General features: G+C 39.5%; 1 protein-coding gene across 2 annotated transcripts; it reads right to left on the bottom strand.

Annotated features, from left to right (window-relative positions):
* Positions 1-8,341: 8,341 nt before the first annotated feature.
* On the bottom strand, positions 8,342-20,455 carry SYT4 (synaptotagmin 4). 2 transcript variants are annotated; one of them, XM_037374559.1, is made up of 4 exons: positions 20,244-20,455; positions 16,616-17,424; positions 14,918-15,038; positions 8,342-11,843 (listed from the first exon to the last, which is right to left on the bottom strand). In XM_037374559.1, the coding sequence occupies exons 1-4, from the start codon at positions 20,275-20,277 to the stop codon at positions 11,536-11,538; spliced, it is 1,272 nt and encodes a 423-aa protein (XP_037230456.1). In that variant the 5' UTR covers positions 20,278-20,455; the 3' UTR covers positions 8,342-11,535. The 2 variants fall into 2 exon arrangements, with proteins under 2 accessions (XP_037230456.1, XP_037230454.1); XM_037374557.1 differs by having other exon boundaries at positions 16,610-17,424.
* Between the last annotated feature and the right edge of the window lie 237 nt (positions 20,456-20,692).

A 20,692-nucleotide genomic window follows, 5' to 3' on the forward strand; every position in this document is an offset into this window, starting at 1 on the left:
ACTTTCACCTTCTGGCAATTATTGAACTAGCTGACTGGTCTGATTCAGCATGACTCTTCCCAGGTATGTTCAGAAACAACCCAGGTAGCAGCATATCTGCCCACCAGGCAAGATGCCAGATACAATGCTGCAGGGGCTGTTCCAGTGGGTAGAAATTAACTGCCCCATTCACAGTCTGACACCCACATGGTTGATCTAAAGGGAATTACTTTCCATCAGTTTTTAGGGTGTTTAGAATCCTGTACCTTGACGCAATCAGAATTTAGGAGTTCAGGCTGATCACGGTGATTCCAGAAAAGGCTGTGCAATACCATTTTTAGATGCTTTTGATCTCAAGGAGGGGAAAATGACAAGTATGAAGCACAAATGGGGCAATTAGCATGAAGATTATGGAGACATGTTTGTTTTCAGCTCAGATAGCAGATACCAATTCAGATAATGCACATTTCATTTAAATTATTGCACAGAATGAAAGTGATATGAACACTATATACCATATCATAATCTCTCATTTATTCACTATATAGGCCAGTTTTGGCTCTTAGCACAAAAGTACCATGGGAAAAATGATAGGAATGGATTATAGGCCTAAATGGCCTACGTAAATATTTTAGTTACATTGACTTTGTTCCTGTTTTGTATCAATTTATGGACCATATTTCACAGAGATTCATGTCAGCATTGTCTGCTTTATATAGGTAGTATATATTGTAGATTTAGGCAAAGGGCAAATTCAGTTATGTGCCTGTGGATGAATGTTCTTTTGCAGTGCATATATAAATAACAAAGATATCAGCAAGAGGATTCTAGGACCGGCATTATTTTTGCATCAGGATTTGATTGCAATAATTGATGCCAACTGACAGTATAATCTTTTTGCAGATATTTCTTAGCTCCAGGTATCATAACTCTTACATTTCTACATTGCAAATTACCATTGAGAGAGCAAAAAATGTGAAGCGAGCACAAGTTCCACCCTGATCACTTTCATAGCAATTCTGAGTGATACTCATCTACACATGGCTTGCAAATGTGCATTCATTGAGCTTTAAAATCAATCTGAAACGTATATAGCGTTGTCACCTTCTTCCCACTGAAAGCAGATTGACCCATGAAAGCAGTCCGTTATCCCCAAAATAAAGCAAAGATCATCAGATGCATGCATGCTGTGCATGTATGGACACTGGAGATAAGTTCCCACCATTTCTTTGTACTCCTTTCTCTGAGGATTCTGCACACACTCAGTTATAACCAAGAATAAAATACTAGGATACCTGGGGTCACTACTGTTCTCAAGTCCAGAGATGTATCACCTGTCAATTATACTTAACTTAGCCTCTACTTTATAAGATCAATTACTCAACTTTACAATGTAGAAACTTCAAGGCCTTAATGTTGCTTTTCTTATTCTACTTTCTAAAGACTGCAATGGCAAACCTCAGTATAATCTGATTTTACTCTCTGTTCTGAACCAAGTACTCTAAAAAAGCTGTTTGGGTTTGGAGTTGGCGTTTTTGTTTGTTTGTTTCACTTTGTTGTTTGTTTTTGGTTTGTTCTTTACTTTGGTGTGAATTGAACTATTTTCTTCGCCCATAGCATCTTGAGGCGGAATCACTTTTCTGCACAAGGACCTTAATTTTAGAATTATAGAATCATTTAAGCTGTAAAAGACTTTTAAGATCATCGACTCCAACTGTAAACTTAACACTGCCAAATCCACCACTAAACCATATCCCTAAGTGCCATATCTATGTCTTTTTCTAATTCTTATGAATTATTATTAGGCTAGGAAGAGGTAAGAAAATCTTGTATCATGGACTTAGGCACTTTCCTGAGCTCTGCGTGGCCTAGGTCCAATGCCCTGTTCCCTGGGAAATTTCTAGGAAAGTTCTGAGTACTGCTGGAGCAGCTCTGAGATTTTGCAAATGAAAGTTCACCCATCTCTGACAAAAACTACAAAATTACATCTAAGGCAAAAGCAAACTTGTACCTAAGCTCAGAGCAAGGCAACTTGACATGACAAAAAGACTGTCCCTTGAATAATGATATAAGAATATGCCTTATGGAGAGGCAGAATCCTGCCCAATGGTTTAATTGTGAGCAAGTGTTTTAATTGGTATTTTTTCATGCTGGATAAAAAAGTCTTGTCACATAGTATGCCTCGTTGCTGGACTGCTTGGTACTGCAGGCACTGCTCTGCTGACACATCACTATGCTCAGGTCCCCATAAACAAGAGTGCAGCTGGCTCCTGGGGTTTCCTGACAGTGTCTGTGGACTAGACCGAAGGCCACAGTGTTTCATGTATTAATGATTTACATCAGAGCTAAAATATCATCTGATGGTGCCTAACTTTCTCCTTTTACCAAAAGGCAAGACAAAGGACTTAGTCTTTTAACACAGATTCCTGGACAACAAGAATACAGGCCTAATTCTTGAGCCTTAGTTTCTATCCTACAAAAGCATTTCAACTCATGAAGAACATCCCAGTTAATGTTAGGCCCACAGCCAAATAATTAGGCAGTGATTAGGCCTTGTCCTCAGGTTTAGTTAACAGGAAAACTACTGAACATGACATACAGTGACGTAAGGAGCTGAGAAAATGTGCAGATAATACCATGAGGGAGGGCTGGATATCACAAGTGGTTAAGAGGGAGTTACAGTCGGAAATGGCTAAATTAAACAGACAATTGAAGGGAAGCCCGGGACACCCTTGCGGAGTCAAGTTTGCAGTGCCAGCCGTGTCCAGGGAAAGGTATTAGTAAAAGCATGTGAGGATGAGGATATCTAGGTAAATGTATCAGAGATTCCAAATATGGCTACAGATGTAGCAAAACTGGACTATTGAAAATGGGGGCAGACGGAGTAACAGGGGTAGGTTGTCTGTTTGGGTGAAGGTCTAGTCAAAGAAAAGGACACATCAGAGCAGCTAAAACAAGGGCTGACAAACAGGAAAAGTTATAAGTAAAGCAGATAGTTACTTACAGAGCCTGGAGCAGAGTGTTGTGGCCTGGGACAGCCCAAGCTGGGGCACTCGGCGTTACACCCAAGTGAGGTGAAGACGCAAAGGAGGCCAAACGCCGCCAGTCAGGAACGTTTCTCGCCGCAGAGTGTTGGTAAGAGCAGAGTGGCAGGAAAGCAGAGAGAGGATGGAGCAGAAGGAGCCCCGCAGCTGTCGGGACAGAGCCACCATGGCCAGTCACCACCATGGCCCGGCAACCTGCAGGCCCCTTGCCCAGCGGTGGTGGGGGTCCCTGGATGGTCCCTCCCTGACCGGTGCTGAGGCTGCCGGAGGGTGCTGGGGGAGCCCGTTGCCCCACAACGGGCAGCTGAGGCAGGTGGTGACGTCCAGACATGGCCCCTGAGACAGTGGGGCTGCGCCTGGGTCCAGCCGGGGCCTGGGAGGCCTGGGGGCTGGTGGCTGCTCGCCCCTGCCTGGCCCACAGCTGCTGAGCAGGGTTACAGCACCGGGAGCCCTGCACTGAGCCCGGCGGGGTGTGAGCCAGTGTTGAGGCAGCCTGCATGCAGCCTGGCCTCCCACACAGAGCAATAAACCAAACCTCTTCTTCTGACCATACCCCAGGTCAAATATCCCCTCTTCGGTCCTCCTGCCCAGGAAGGAAAGCAAAGTCCCTTTTTTTGGACAGCTGAGGAACACCTGACACAAGGAGAGCTTCCTGGTGTCACCGTAGCAGTCCAGACCTGACAGCATCAGCCTTGGCCCAAGCACTTCCTAACAGTGAAGCCTCAGCAGTTCTTAAGGGCAATTTCTGTATGCAGAGTTGTAGAATCATAGAACAGTTTGGGTTGGAGGGGACCTTAAACATCATCTAGTTCCAACCCCCCTGCCACGGGCAGGGACACCTTCCACTACACCATATTGCTCAAAGCCAAATCAAACCTGGCCTATAAAACATCTAAAGAAATGCAATACCAAACCCTTGCAGCCCTTGTTCCAAGCAAATTCAACACCAATCACACTGAACTTAAAGTCAGAACAAATGTTCGTTAACTGATGTGAATCAAAGCAGGCTAAAATAGCAGTGTATTGCTTTCATTGAGTGAATAAAAGGGAAAACAGCACAGATGTGTACCAGAGGCCAGATACACCTGGGTTTCATTTGTTCTGAAGAAGTAATAGACTTCCACCTCCTTCCCCCTGCTAAGAACATTTTACTCGTGTGTACTTTCTTCACATTGATTTACTTATCTATAACTTTTACTGCTGCTTAATATCACTTCTGATTTTAGCCTAGGATAATTCTCTATTGTTATATGCTCATTTGTGATTCACAGCTATTTTCTTCTCCATATATATCCATTGCGGCATACAGCTCTGAGGGATTTATCTTGAGAAAGTGCAGTCCCCAGAGCAACTTTACAATCCTGGAGAATGGTGAAAATAATAATTCATAACAAAAGTTAGTAGCTACTATTGATGTTGTTAAGCTTTATCCTACGCTACTGAAAGGAAAATTGAGGCTAGAATACTGTTTATTTGCCCCACAAATCAATGCACATAGGCACCTCAGATGCAGGCACATAGAGGTTTCCCTGTCCATCTGTTAGTGTCCAACAAGAAATTTTCATTCACACAGTCCTTAAGGCAATCTCACTTGGAGGGCATTACTGAAATGTAATCAATATTGCTAGTGATACTGTGAAATACTTACTTGTTTCCATAAAATCAGTTGTGTTTTCAGAGCCACGTAAAATATTTACAGCATCTGTCAGAGAAAATTCATGGTTATCCCTGTGATTGTCTTCAAGACTAAATTAAATCTTGCAATCACCGTACAGTACCCTTGGCTGGTTAGAAAACAGAACTGTAACACCAATGGTATTTTAAACCGATGCTTGTTCTGTAGCGATTTCAAAAGAAGATAGTGTTAACATGTTTCTTTGTGCATTTTGACCTTCTGCATCTTGCATTTTGAGCTTTTTTTCCTGTATTCTAGTTTTTTGTTTGAACCAGAGCCTTTCATAAACACAGTATTTCTCACATGGAGGAGAGACAGGTATCTTTTTGCAACATTAACTTATATTGCAAGCACTCTGTTCTACTTTATATTTTCCGATTAACTCCTAATCCAGAATGCTATGACTCAGAACTGCTACACAGGACTGCTACCTCAGCCCTGTGTGCAGCCACAGCCCTGGTGCAGCTGCTTGCAATAACACAGCACTTACCTGTCACCCAGTGGGACCTTAAATTCCTGCATGTTGCACTTAACCCCAAACTTCATGCCACATCATCCTCTTACAAAGATGCAAACCCATGTCTTCTTACAGCTCAGTCACCTACAAAAAACCTTTGAGAGACTGCTCAAAGGGGAAGAAAAAGGTTCAGTAATGAATGATACCTCCTTCGTCACGAGAAGAGGAAGCTGAGTGTTCCCCAGTCAGGATCAAGCTGTTCTTTAATGCCCTAAGAGAATCTTACTGCCAGAAAGATTTGTAATGACAGATCCCACTGAATCTGCAGGGTGAGTGACATCCTAGTCCCTAAGGAGAAGCAGGCTAACAGCTCTAGAAACTTCATGATACCCTGGAGCTCCATGGCTGGGGCTGCTGCATCTTCAGGAGCAGTGAGGGCAGGCAGTGGCACCCATCGGCACCGGGGCAGGTTTGCAGACTCCCGAAACAGGTTGAGGCAGGTGGAAAGTCTCACCGCAGAGCAGGAGTGCTGGGGTGGATATGGAGGGGTGGCTGTGAGGAGCTCCTCAGAGCACCCCACAGCCCAGGGACTGCAGGCAGAGGGGCCGTCATTAATGTCACAGTTCAAATCAGCAGGTGGCTGCCGACAGCCTGTGGCCTCTGAGCAGGCAGCAGCAGTTCTCGGCTCTGCTCCTAATGCTGCATATTCCCTTTGGCATTTGGCTGTTGCTGGGGAAGTTTGGTACTTTAAGGGGGAGAGTCAAACCCCCTGAAGCACAAGGGGATGGGGGAGTCACAGCAGCAGTTGGCCTAGCACGGTGTGTTGAGGCACGGGGTCGGACTGCTGGGAGGCTCTGCAGTGATGGGCCCAGGATACCAAAGAGGAGGCTTTGCAGCACCAAATGGTGTGGATTGTCTTGGCCTAGATCCAGACGTTGCTGGGAAGGGGTCTGGCCAGTGTTGGAGGGCAGCTTTCAGAGCGGGGAAAGTTGGAAGCTGGTGACTTCTGGCAATAGCCATAAGACCAAGTGGCCCCAGCTACAAGTGCAGAACAAGTACCCAGCTCTGGCCACTGAGAAGAACAAGCAGGGCTTTATCAGAGCCAGCTGAGTTCAAACCTTGTGTCTTCACAGAAGAGAAAAGGATTGTGATAGTTACTGGATACAACCTCCACCTGGCGAGGGATGCCCAACCTGCTGACTTGCTCTGATAAAACCTCAGCAGCTCTGGTGCTTGCCATGAAGCTAGGATCCAAGATAATGCCAAGGCTTCCCCAGCCCTCAAGCTATTGCAGCTCTTCCATCTAGGCACCAACAGTACTGCCAGGGTTGATCCAGAGCACGTTAAGAGTGACTGCAGAGCTCTGGGGGTGCGTGCAAGGCATGGGGACCTGGGTGGTGTCTCTTCAGTCCTACTGAGGCTGAAGGGCTTAAGCAAAGACAACTGATCTGTCAGGACAACACCCAATTGTGTTGCTGGTGTGACTAGAGCATTCACATCTGTGACTGCAGGACAGTCTCTGCTCATGCTCCAAGTACTTCAGATGCACAATAGCAAAACTGGCATAACAATACAGACATAACAACATCATAAAGAATCACTTCTCCCATTTCTCTTATTGACTTCAATTCTTTCTTCTGAACTAGAAAGTTCTGCCATGCTGCAACCATAATCAGTACTCCAAAGCTGCCTCCAGACCCAGAGTCATGTTAGAACAGCTGTTTAGTGAAAAAAGGTAAAAAATACTACGGAAAAGCCTGCAAGAAGTAGGTAGATCTTTTTGAATGAAGGTAGTTGCTCAGGAGTTACCAGCAGAATAAATTAAATAAGTGCCAGTGTCACTTATAGCAGCTGTAAGAGTGACATGTTATTCAGCAGCTTTGTGAGCTCTCATGAAGCAGGGAGCACAAATAAGAAGGTAGAAGCTTACATAGAACATATCTGAATCTTGTTTGAGGAAGTGTTTCTCATGGTCATCTGTGGTTACATAGTACTACTGTGTGTGCAGCACATTGCTATCCATGATGCTGTATAAATACAAGGGGCTTACAGAATAGTGTTAAACCGCAGGAATCACATCTCCTACAAAAAGGAGGACATCTGTAAGGGCTCTCTTGAGGAGGAGTCATCTATCACAGCAATTCGACATACAAATTGACAGGACAGTAGCCTTGAGACTTCCTCTGAATCTCAGCTGCATTATAGTTGGAAAACCTAAAGATATTCTCAATTTCTGTCCTGAAGAAGAGGGTCTGAAATGTGACCCGTGTGAATCACCATTGTTTAAGGAGAACAGTACAATGCAAGAAAGAAAAAAGAAGTGACTACATAGGGTGGAAAAGAGCAGTCTCACACTTAACACCTGTCTCTTGGGGACAGGAGATTTGCCAGAGAGACTATGCCAGCTTATGACCATGGAAGATATTCCATTTCATGCATTTGGCTAGTGGATCTTGTCAGTGATCCTTGTGACAAGGATCAGAGATCCCTTTCAGGTAATCAGTTGTAGACTCACAATGGGAGTTATAAAATGGCCATGTGTACCTCAGCTGCAACTGTCTTCTTCCTTCCCTAGCTTTTGATTTTGTGCTGGTAAAATACTCTAATAAACAGAGACAAGAGCAGCAAAGTCTGTACTTCTGTATAGCATTTGAAGGAATGATTTCTCTACCTTAATTTCCAGACTTGCCTGACAAGCTGGTATCTGACATGACTTCCTTACATCAAAGGAAGTAAGAGTGGTACAGCATGGTTGTCCAGGAGATATTTTTTTGCTTCTGGAAAACACATGGAATGTCACCCGGATTCCAATAGTAAAGTGCAATTGCATTTCACTTCTTCCACCTAATATGCTAGAATTCATTCTTATTTATATCTTTATATCAGTCCCTGTATATCCCACGTAGGGCTTAGATTTTCTGTCATGAACCGTGTCTCAAATTCTAGCCTGAGTGTACGGTACAGTTCAAGGCAAATGTAAGTATGCAGCAAGAAGCTAGGAATAAAGAATATGGAATATGCCTGGGTAGTTATTTGGCAGAACAAGTCTAATAATCCACCTGTGTGAGAAGAGGAAGATTTTGCAAGGCAAATGCTTTTTGATAGAAGCATGAGAGAGTAGACCATGAGTACAAACAATAGCAGAAATCTCTGGAAAAGATACATTGGTGGGATAATTGTTTTAGGATGGGATGAACAAAAGCAGCAGTTTATTCTTGTCTTACACACATGGCACAACATACAGAACCAGCACAAATAACTTACAAAATCTCATACACCATGCTTCCTCTCAAATAGCTTCTATTAAGTTACAACACCATAACGAATCAGGTATTTAGTTACGACAGATCTCCAGACATGGATAGGCTCCCATTCAAGGAGTTATTATTTTTGTAAGCTACTTAGACAAACAACATTTTTTTACATGTTTAATACAGTACAGTATCCTTAACAGAGTTCAAGATATTCACAATGATCATTGAATACTTTATAAAACAGCAGAATTTCTCATCTTGGTACAGGTTTACATTCTCTCCTGCCTTGTCTGGTTTACAGATGTGTTACAAGTCGTCTTTACTCAACTTTCCAAGCTAATCATTGTTTTAAATTAAAATAAAAAAATATTTACAGGGGCTTTTTAGATTTAATAAAAATGTCTTTGCTTCCCTTTCCCATTCCTACCCCCTACCCCAACCAACAACTGCCATTTAGCTGGCAGAAATATCAACCCTCAAGCTGCTATAGAAATTTGGAAAAAAAAAAAAAAATGATGACGACTTGTTGAACACAAAATGAAATGTGGTCACAGCCCATCATTAATTCAAAAAGGTGGATTCTTTTTTTCTCCTAATGTCAGAATTTGTGTCCATTGGAGACAGATGACTCCTGTCATCTGATTTTTAGAGACAATGTACTACCTATAGGCTAATATACAAAACCTTCTTTTCTTTTTTTTTCATTACAAGCTGTCACACTCTCTTTCATGCAATTGCTTACAGTATAATGTTCTTTCTTTACTAGAAATTGTAACAACTCTGATCAGGTGGTACTGACTTAAACTCTCCCAGTCTCCACCAGATCAGTGTCTCCCCTTATCCATAGTCCCATTGACATTTCTGCATTGACTCACAAGAGTTTTGCTCTGTGATTGCACTTCAAACCCCATTGAAGCCTGTGGGCATCTTTGCTTTAACTTGGTGGCTTTGGATTTGCTCAGCTTGAATGTGGCTGGCAAACTCTAGCCCTTAAGCAGTTAATCAGCTTTCTTAAGAAATAAACAAATAAGATTCCTCTCCTTTACACATACAATACGCAGGTTTTTTTTTTTTTACATTGAGCATTATCATAAAAAGCATGTTTATGTTATTTTGAAAATGTATTTTTACAGAAATTTATAAACACTGTTATATCAAACACATTCTCAAAAACTGGAGAAAATACCGACACAAAACCTGGAAGAGCCTCAATGGAATTCTCCCAGTACTATTTGTCTACTTGCATATTTCATATTTCAGCGTCCTTTACTGCAAACATAATTTATCCATATGAGAACAGGTAAAGTCGACAAGAAATCCCCAACAGTTTTGAATAGGACCTGGATCTGTTGTTTAATGAAAGTAATTTGACATCTAGTGTATGAGGGGTTTACCCAGCATGCCCATTGTTACCTTTATTCACATTGAGCAATATCTGAATTCCCAAATAGTCTCATTGACTTCCATGGGATTACACATGACAAAATGATGTATGTAAAAATACTGAAATGGTTTTCCACTTTTTAAATCCTTCTTATGTCAACAACTAACATCATTATATTTTTCTTTATATATAGTAATTGAAAATGATGTAGGAGTAATATTTGCAAACAATTCTGTATCAGAAATCAGCGTACAAACTTTAGGAAAGAATCTGCTTGTAGTTGTGCTATAGTTCTGACAGCCTAAAAGTCTTTCTGCTGTGACCAACAGTTTCACAGGTCTAAATGCTTTATTTATATACTTGTTTATGTTACACTTGATACTCCCCCAGCCTGGCATGATTTAAGTTTAAACCTATATATGTCACACTAACATGAAATTATTTTCCCTTACCACCATGTTATTTTTCCTTACCACCACCAATTTTCAGTACGATCAGTAATAAACATTAAAGCATATAATCTAAGTGAAATGGACTTTTCAAGTAGTTTGTCTAACATAATATTGGATGAATTATAATGCAAGCTTGGTTTCCTATCCTGCAAAAGTTTAAAAACGTATTAAACTCAGTATGTCGGGAGTAGTCATACTGGCTGTAATGGAATAGTCACAGTTCAGGAAGTTAACCAGCAGAATAAGGTTTTATTCTCTGTCTCACTAATTTTGTTTGTTCTTTCATGAAACAAAAAAAGAAACAGCTTTTTTTTTTTACTTTTTTTTTTTTTTACTTTTTTTTTTCTTTTTAAGTATTACTGAATGGCTTAAAATATAATTGGTGAAAGGTCATTGACTGCAATATCCTGTATGTTACCTCACCTCAACAGAAATGCTTTCCCATGGCTTGAAATGCTTAAAGTGTAATCCTTGCTAAAGGAAAAAAAATGCAAGCCATATCTAATCCCGAATTCTAACTATACTGTAACATGTACAGTCACCCGTAAAGGAGCCCTTTTAACAAAACAATGTATGTTAACTTGCTTAACAATTTGTAGAATGTATCTATTTTGGTCACTGTAATAAAACAAGTTATATATGTACATATTAAAAAATCCAGGTGTAAGTAATTATACAATATTTCCACACATAAAACAACTAGTTACACACGATGTGATATGTAAAGCAAATTGCTGAAAATCTCTTCAGTCTTTGGGATGATCAAAGTATAAGTAACAAAAACGTACAAATAATGATTGAATTTTCATAAAAGAAGGCTTTTGATGGAGGGGCAGAAGGAATTCCCCTCCTACTCACCCACAATCCCCATGGCTTTTACAGACTCAGCTCCTTCCCCAATAAGCCAAAGGTGAGTTCTTTTAGATCTAATGATATGTTTTAATGAGGTTTACTGGTTTTTGGTGTTTTGTTGTTTGTTTTTTTTTCATAAAACATCATCTGCTCTTATTGAAGTTTATAGTGCTTCAGAAGTTTCAGGTTATTTAAACTCCATAAGAATATGAATCTGATCCAATTATGTTAAAGTCTAATGAAACAGAAATTCCTTCATTTGCTGTAAAAATTTAGTTTACCTTCTCTTCTGGTAATTCAATCTAGTTTTTATTCCCTGACCCCCCCAAAAAAAGTCTTGTAGTTACAAGCCTGTAATTTTAAATAGCAAAGAAAAAAACTGCTCCTTGCCTATGGAAATATATATAGTTATTCAAGTTCCAACCCCTCTCTAAGCTGCTAACCATCACACAACATATGCCATTTGGCAATTTGTCTCCTAGGATATTCACAAATTTCTTTCCAGTGCTCTCCAGCTGTTCCTTCTGCTGAAGATCCCAAGGTTAACCGACCAATGACCTCATTCCTTGACCCCCTGTCTGAATCTAAAACCAAAAATTCAATGCTGATATCATCAAGGCCCTCACAAGGAATGTCAAAGACAAACAATTCATTGAACACTGCATTGGGGGTGCATTTCTTCACATGGGTTTTCTTTTTAGAAATTCTCTTCTTAGCATGGTACAGGTTCACTTTGACATAAGGGTCTGCAATGAAAAGATAAAGCACAGGTCAGCTCTTGAACAGTACTGTAAAAATTTGTTGATCTAGTTCAATGGTAATTTTCATAATTTATCAACATAATTGCATCACAATGAGGGGATATTTCAAGTTATTGAAGATGATTCATTTCATCCAATTGTGTTTACATCATGATTAGTCCCTTTAAGCTCTCTTTATGGTCATCAAAGATGTAATCAGGATAGCTGGTGAAGTTTAGGGCATGATTCATCTGATCAAACACTGATGTCTCCTTCATGAGACAAATCCTTCCTTGCAGTCCATTAACCCTAGTAACATCCTTACTACATAAAAAGGTGGTCTGAAAGTAAATTCTAATAGACTCTGACAAATATGTATCATTACATACTTATGTGTAACAGAACTCTGCTTGTCACATGTTCTACCAGTAGAGGATAATCATTAGCCTTAATAAGACTCATACAAAGAAAAGCCTCAGAAAGGAAGGATTAAGCTCATGCTGAGAGAATGGATGAATGAATGTGATTAATTTCTGTTGTGGTTCCAGCAATGTCAATTAGCTTGATTAAATTGCTTCCACCAATTTTTATTAAGCATATTTAACAGTAAACTTTAAATGTAAGGGTATGTGCGTTGTTATGATATCCACTTGACTTGGTGTCTGTGCTGTAGTACTATTGAAGAAGGGAAGGGAAAACGTCCATATATTTAGCCCTTGACCAACTTTGACTGTTTGCATTCCTCATAATTATTTAACTGTTGCAAGATTCCTTTGCTACTGTCTTCAGCAATGGCTGTATTTCTTCCTTCAGAGGGATTCTAGAAAATGCTTTAACAATCATCCCTTTCAAGTAACTTGGCATTTATTTCAATGCAAATGTGGGGCTGCTTCCAAATTCTCATAGTGCAAATATGCAGTACAAAATCCTTTCTACTAAACCTTGTCAAACAATATAGGCTATGTAAACAGCTAATAAACATCAAGAATAGTTGAATAATTTTTAAATACTTTTTTAAAAAAGTAAAATCAAACCTGAACCATGTTTAGAAATGCCAAAGTTATCAGGCTCAAATAGTTGTATGATGAAAAGGTTTTTGTTTCCTTGAGCTGACAAGAGCTTAACAGGAGTAAGGTGTGATAGAATACAACTTCAGTTTCATAGCCTATCACCCAAACAAATACTTTAAAATAAGGCTTAATGTAATTAAAATGTTCATTGGCTTTGAAATAGATATTGCCACACAAGCACTAAAAATATCAAAATCAATACTCACAAGGGGATTCACACTGTTTTTACCTTCTGTTAAGAGGATATTTTCTGACTGTTACCTCTGGCCAGCTACTAGATAAGGCTAAAATGTTCCTCTTGATATTATTAGGTCTCTTAGGAGACCTCAACACCAGGTATCAAGGAAACCAAGGAGGTTGTGAGAATGGAACAGCTTCTAAGTAAAAATAATCCCATCTTCCTAACGAGACTGAGATATGCAATTGTTTAGTTTACCCCATAGAAACACCATTTCACCATTCTCATTGTCCAAGATTTCTGTTGGGATGAGGAGGAAGTCACAAAGAAATAAGGACTGTCATGAGTGCAGCATGTTACTGACACCCAAACAGCTATTGAACCTTGCCTTGTTGATGAACAGCAAATGAAGAACTGTCTAAATGAACTAGGTCTCCAGATGTAGCATGGCTGCCTGGATCTCTTAGAAATAATTATTTTCCTATTATAGTTAGCAAGGTTCTATTGAGAGAAGCAGAAAGAACAAAATGGATAGCTTTACCCCGAAGAAATACAGTAGACAAATGTGTAGTTTGGATGTTGTACAGGGTCCAGGTGACTGCTGAGACTAGGAGGGATTTTGTTTTCAAGTTATTTTTCCCACCTTGGTGAACCTCAGCCAGACTTGGTCTGTTGAGATCAGCTTGCTGTCCTGCTGTCTTCATGAATCCTGCACTATCTTCTGTGACTTTGGGGTTGATTATTAGAAGAATGTATGCTCTCTTATAGTGGAGCAAACTTAGGCTCCATTTAGATCCTTTCTCCTTATAGTATGTGAATAAAAGAGATAAGGAGGATTTCAATGGAACTTTACTATGTAAATGTGAAAGATCTATAGGTTTGTTCTGTTGGATCCAGCATGGTTTAACTTTCTAGGTAAACTGCTATTTTTCTTCGTATGAGAAGTAGAAAGACTATTACTGGCTGCAGTAATTATGATTCAGTGGGTCCCCAGTCTACTTCTTCTTTTCCTTTTTTCAAAATAAAATCCTGTGAAATGAGAGTATCAGTCCTATACAGAATCACCAGCAGATGTGCTACTATTTGTGTAGTCCTTTGTTGTATACTGTTCTTCTTGTGTGGTTGTCTTATCCCTAGTATATTGTACACTAAATTTTATTCTGTTACTATGTTATCTAGCACTAATATCCATCTAAGTGAATTTCTAGTGTTGGCTTCAAATGGGGTTCCACTGAATGCAAAATGGCACCAGACCAGGGGAAGGGAGTGCAAAACCTGCTCCTTAGAGTATCCCAAGTATAGCTCACCATAAAGCATGGATGTTATGTTACAACCTGCTTCCAGCACTGGCATAATTCACCTCTTCACCTTGCCAAATAAATGTTAGTGCTCAGTGGGCCAAATTCAGCACTGGTGTAACTGGTTGCATTTCTTGGTGCTAAGCTGAAACAAACCATACGATGATCTCACTCAATACTGATTTTCTGTAAATAAACTAATTTTTGGTCATAAATAAAAGCCTTTAGCATCTGCAAACAACATCCCATACTTATAACAGATGGGTTCTGCTCAAGCCAATCACAAACCTCATTGGTTTCCACTGATAACAGATGTCATGTTCTTTTAACGTGATTGAAGAACAAATTTGTAAAATACATACCCTGGAAAATAAAGCATTGACCTAGATATGAATAAAATGAAGAGACTGAAAATATTAAACACACCATTTCTGCATTTATGGGATATTTTTAGTCTCTGAAATGCCACATTTCAGCTGTCTTCTGTCTGTTTCTTTTATATTCTTAGGGCATATTCATTAGTAAAACCATTACCTGATAATCCTGACACATCAGACTTAGGTAGATGCCTGGCTTTTAAAACAACCACAGTGAGCGTGTTTGTTGTAGACTGATAACAGAGAGAGATCAGTAATTCTCCACGCCCAGATGATTTCTGAGGAAATGAAAGAAAAAAAGAAATAGCACTATTTATAAGCAATTATATTGACAAACTTAAAACCAGAATTAAGAAGATTCATGAAATGTCACATAACTGTCTGCTCTGAAATGATGTAAAGGGATATAACTTACGGAGTTATGCAGTTTTACATAGCAAAAATTATTTCTCTATACTATAGTTATATAACTCTTTATGATTGGTTATCAGACTACATGAAAATAAATTAAAATACAAGATGACATGACATTAAATTCAAAGATTAGAAATGAAATCCTACATGCTGAGGAAAAAAATCTCAGTGAACAAAAAAGATCTTAAGAAAAAGATGAAAAATCCATAAAGCTATGTTGAAAGAAATATCTAAGATAAATAAATAAATAAATAAATAAATAAATAAATCTTCAGTTAAATCTTTTAAACAGGAAAGATTCAGTAAGTGAAATGTCATCCTTGACATTTCCTAAAGCAGTATAACATACATGAAATAAAGATGAGATAAAAGGACTTCTTTATGATTATTAGATTTGAATTTGCAGTTGTTTATTTCACAGAAAGGAGGAAGGCAAGGGAAACAAGCAAAAATAATACCTTATATACTAGAAAACCCAAGAACTTTTCAAGAAAATATCAATGACATAGTTATAGTTGTAATATAGTGATAGAATTGCAAAATAACAATATTAGTTATAGGTATGTTGTCTGGTAGACATTTATTTGATTTGGCAGTATGCTTGCTCTTTGAAAACAATCAAATTGAAAGGCAATACACATTCCACTTCCTTAGTAGAGATTAAGAGACGTGTGTGTGATGCATGTGCCTTTCTGTGGTTCAGCTGTGATGGTTGTAAATGATCTTTACATTCTGAAATGAGACAAGATGGTATGAAATATTTTTATCCCAGTGAAATCAGTATGTTTTGCCATTGCCTTCAGTAAGTCTTTGGCTTCCCCCTCCCCCCCCACCCCCATCCCCCACCCCGTCTTACTATCCTTAGTAGAGCTGCAGCCTGTGTCACAAATCTTGAGAGAGAAGGTAGTAACAGCAATGAAGTGCAAGAACATACTACTGCATATGGTCTCTAACAGGTTCCAATTTCTTAACTAAAGACTACCTGCACTCTTCAAGAATCTGCTATAAAACCCGTGTAGCTGAAGTGAAAGATTTACATTGATTTCCAAAAGCTTTAAGAAGGAATCTTGTTAAACAGAAAAAGGGAGGGAGGAGAAGGGGGATAATATCTAAATCTTTGCATTCTTTCCTTTTAAAGTAAATTAATGTGGAGTGAGGTCTCTTGACCAGATGTAAATGGGTTCACTCAAACCTGCTGGACCAGCTGAATAAGCAAGTAGAGTTTAGGACATTAGCACTTTCTTGCGATATGCTCATTGTAATGTTCTTTATTACATTTGTGTAATTGCTTCCTCATACTGCCGTTATGAAAGCATCTCAATGACTTGCATGATAAGCTTGTTTCCTTTTCTTTTCAAGATGGTAGCAGCATTACATAAGAATCATAGCTAACACTAGCACAACACTTTTAAGGTTTAAATAAAAAACATGTTACCCTAACATTTCTTTTGATGATCTCTCTGTCCATTAGCAGCCTTCCTTCTGACAGTTCAATTCCTGCGAGGGGAATGAGGATTTCTCCAATGATGTCATCTCTGGAAAACCTGTCAAAGCTCAAGATCATAAAGTGAAGTGTTAAGTCTTGAATTTGGCTATAGGGGATCCCATAAAACGTGAAGGTCTCATCGAAAGCTGGATCTAAGGTTTTTCTCAGCACTCTGGTTTTCACCTTGTGCTTTTTCTCAGGCAGGATTGTCATTTTGATGTAGGGATCAGAGGTCATTGACTGTTCATCCATTGCTGGCAGCCCACGTGCTTCTTTGATGTTCACTACAAATGCCTTTTTCTCAAAGTTGTACTCTAAGGAGAAAAAGAGAGTTCCTAGCTTGTCTTGTTTATCTTCAGATGACAGGGAAGTGATGGATTTTAAACTGTCAGGAGATACTGAATCTTTCTTTCTTTCTGCAAAGCGCTTAGGAGACAAATTTTCAACATCTGGAGAGCTCTGGATTTTGGGGGTTGCTTTGGGGAAGTTGCCATTTAGGTCTCTCTTCTCTAGGTCAAGATGGAGAGAATTCTTCGGCATCGCTGATTTGTTCTTTGTTTCGCTTTTATCATCTGCGCCAAACTTCTTCTTACTGTTGAGATTCTCAGGGTAAATATCAACCCCCTTCAGAACATGGACAAATTTATATGGAGGGGTCTTATTTGATTTGGAAGATTTACGTTGGCAGCATATCCAAGCAAAAAGGGAGACAGAGAAGACAAGGCCAAATGCACTAAAGATCCCAACCACTGTAGGAATTTCATCTGCAAATCAAATAAATATCAACAAGCACGTAAGCAGCAATGCCTTGGACTCTGTGTGATATTTAATAAAGTAATAATTTGGTAAAACAAGCTGATACGAGATGGTAAGAGCAGCAGGATCGACAGACTGAAAGTGCTTTGCATTGTACATATTGCTCGCCACCTGCAGGAATGAATGTGTAGTCCTGTACCAAGACACGTTATTTTCTTAGTATTTTTCCATACACGGAGTGTTTGGGAGGAAGATACTATTTCCATCCTTATAGTAATAACTATTAGTAATTTCTCGACTATCTCATCCTTCTGCATGTAGTTTCTGAGTTTATATGTCTGTGAGTAATATCAGCTCTCAGAAGGATTCAGCTTTGAGATTATGGAGGTTTGTTGGTTAGATAACACAGATTCTGAAATAAGCATTACTGATAGATACATCAGCTGCTTTTCACACTGTTTCCTAGAATACTTTGTACACTTAATTAACTCATTTTTTATGGTCAGATCCCATAATTGCCTGGAGGTATCTCTTGAAAGAACTGAGTTTAATTGGAGGTTATAACACTCAACAGTTTCAATGGGAATTTCAATACTTTGCAGGGGGAAGTCTATCAAGAAAATTTAGAATAATTATATACCAAGTGTCTTTTCCAGATGGATGTGACATTGGTCAGTCACATGTGGGTCCAGAATGGGAAAAAAATTTAAGCATATTGTTGATAATCACTAAGCTTTGCATTTAAGACACTGAAGCAAAGCTATGGGGAGTTTATGGGAAGGGTCACTACTTTTTAGGAGCACATAAAAAAAACCCAAACAAACATAATTCTTTTCTACCTTAATATGAATCATATAATTAAACTGAATAAAGAGAAAACTAAGCAAGTGTTACAACCTCAATTGTCATGTGGATACATTAGTTACATATAGAGTACCATTAGCCCTTCAAAGCATGCATCGAAGGGTAAATGAGCACAACTAATTGGAAATCCAATTTTGCCCATAAGTAACATTACTAAGTGAGTTTAAACCTCCCACAATGTAACAATCAGAGCTTAATCTTTATTCCTGGAACAGTGGAAGGCCAATGGAATATTAATGGAATGACATTGTTTATGCATAAAAGCAATTATGTAACAGTTCTGATTCTCTCGATTAGCAAATTGTTCTGGATGAGAAAAGCAAACCTATTCCCAGTCTATGTATTACTAAATCAGTTTCATCTAGGTAAAAGCTGGGCAGATAGATGTGCTGCCACTATACCTTTTCTTTTTAGTGGGCTGATTAAAAAAAATAAAATAAAATAATAATAAAAAAAAATCCACAACAATACTGTTAGAGCAAAGTAGGACATAATGTTCCAGCACATAAAGGATCGGGTCTGGCTATTAATTTCTTCTGACGATATTCATGTCACTTTCCCTTTGCCTAAAAACTGTATTAGTCTACATACTTAATTGTAAGAACTTAATAAAATGACTGAAAATTATATACATAAACAAAAAGTATTATTTCTAAGTTAAGCACTTGGCTTTGAGTTTCAAGAATTCCCTGGGCTGCAACATTTTAAATATGCATGGTATAAAGGTAGAGAGCAAGAAGTAATTGAAAACTAATCAGAATACTTTAATAGCTTTTAAGAATAATTTGCACATTTGCAATACTTTTTCACGAGACTACAGACTTTTTATAATAATGAGTATTATGCTATACTTTAATTCTACAACTACTGAAAGCAGTGGTAGAATCAATTTAGTGTTTAATATCTTTCTTAAATAACTAATTAGACAGGCATGATGTCACAAGTGTGGTTAGAAACATCAAGTGGGTGGAGTAGGAAAGTAGATGCAATGGTTACTAAAATGGTTTTATATCTACAACTAATTATGTTGCAACCTGAATTTCTTGCTGTTGTCATGATGTAAATGAATTAGTTAACATTCAAGGCTGTGTATTAATAGGAAACATCACCTATTGATTCTGGAATAAGCTCTTATTTCAGTTACGTGATATAAATCTGGAGTCACTTCACTTAAGCCAATGGCATGGTCCTTGAACTAAACCACTGCTAAAGCAAATATAATCTAGGCTAGAGTCAATATTTGTAAAGCAGAGTTCAGAAACATTTCTACTTACTGCTTTTCTGAGTGAAGTTATTTATGTAGCTATTTTACCAGTGCACCTATATGACTGTTTCTGAAACTTCTGGTATCGCAGTTGATCGCCCTACAGCCAGTGTGTAGAAATGACAAAACTGAAAAGTTCATTGTTATTGTTGCTATTCTCAATGAATCCAGACTGATCAAGATGTAGCTGTTTAGCTGAAGACACTGAGATCCTGTATTTTCATTTTCCAAGCAATGTCCTTTACAAGACTATATTTCACTTTAACTAACGACAGACAAGTCTTTCTCTACAACAAGAAAAAAGGAATGACAATTATTCCAAAAATGGCTTAAACAAGGATTTTCTCTATAGCAGAGGATGGATTTACATCATTTATCTCTGAAGCCACGCTGCTTTAGCCAAGGCAGAGTAAACAACCCCAAACCTCTCTCATCTGAAAATGCACCTACACAAACCTCTTCACTTCTTCCAGTGCTTTACCGGGGGGAATGGATAGGGAGGAAGGGAGACAAGGTAAAGAAAGATAATTCACACAACTTTGGAGACTGAAGAGAACCGAGGGAAATCCGGTTCCTCCCAACAAGCTGCGTGCTGGGAGGCGCTGGGTGGCTCAGCAGAGGCTGCCTGCGTGCGCTGAGCCCGGGGAGGGGAGCAGCCCCCAGCCCCGCGGCGGGGAGCTGGGGCCGGGACGCGCTTACCGAACTGCTGGCGGCTGGCGGCGATCGGAGCCATGTTGGCGGCGTGCGCTGTCCGCGGTGCTGGAGCCGCTGTCCGCGGTGCTGGAGCGGCAGTCCGCGGTGCGGGAACCGCCTCCACGGGTGCCAAGAGAGCTGCCCGGGGTGCTGAACGCTCTGCTCTGCTGTGCCCCGGCTCTCCGCTCTCGCAGCCCTCGGGCAACAGTCTTTTCCAGCGTGGGTTTAAAAAAAAAAAAAAAAAAAAAAAAAAAAACAACAGAGAAAACAACAACAACAAAAAAACAACAACGAAACCCTGGAACACGAGCGGTGGGGAAGGTGGAGGAGGAGGCTGCGAGGGGACTGGAGGAGAGGGGGAGGGGAAGAGTCGGTCCTCCCCTTTGCACACTGATTTGCAACCCCCTTCCTGTTTTGGCTTTTCTGAGTAGCTCCGCTCCGAGACTGAAGACGTG

Source organism: Falco rusticolus, chromosome Z (genome assembly GCF_015220075.1).
Source record: "Falco rusticolus isolate bFalRus1 chromosome Z, bFalRus1.pri, whole genome shotgun sequence".
Classification (NCBI taxonomy): domain Eukaryota; kingdom Metazoa; phylum Chordata; class Aves; order Falconiformes; family Falconidae; genus Falco; species Falco rusticolus.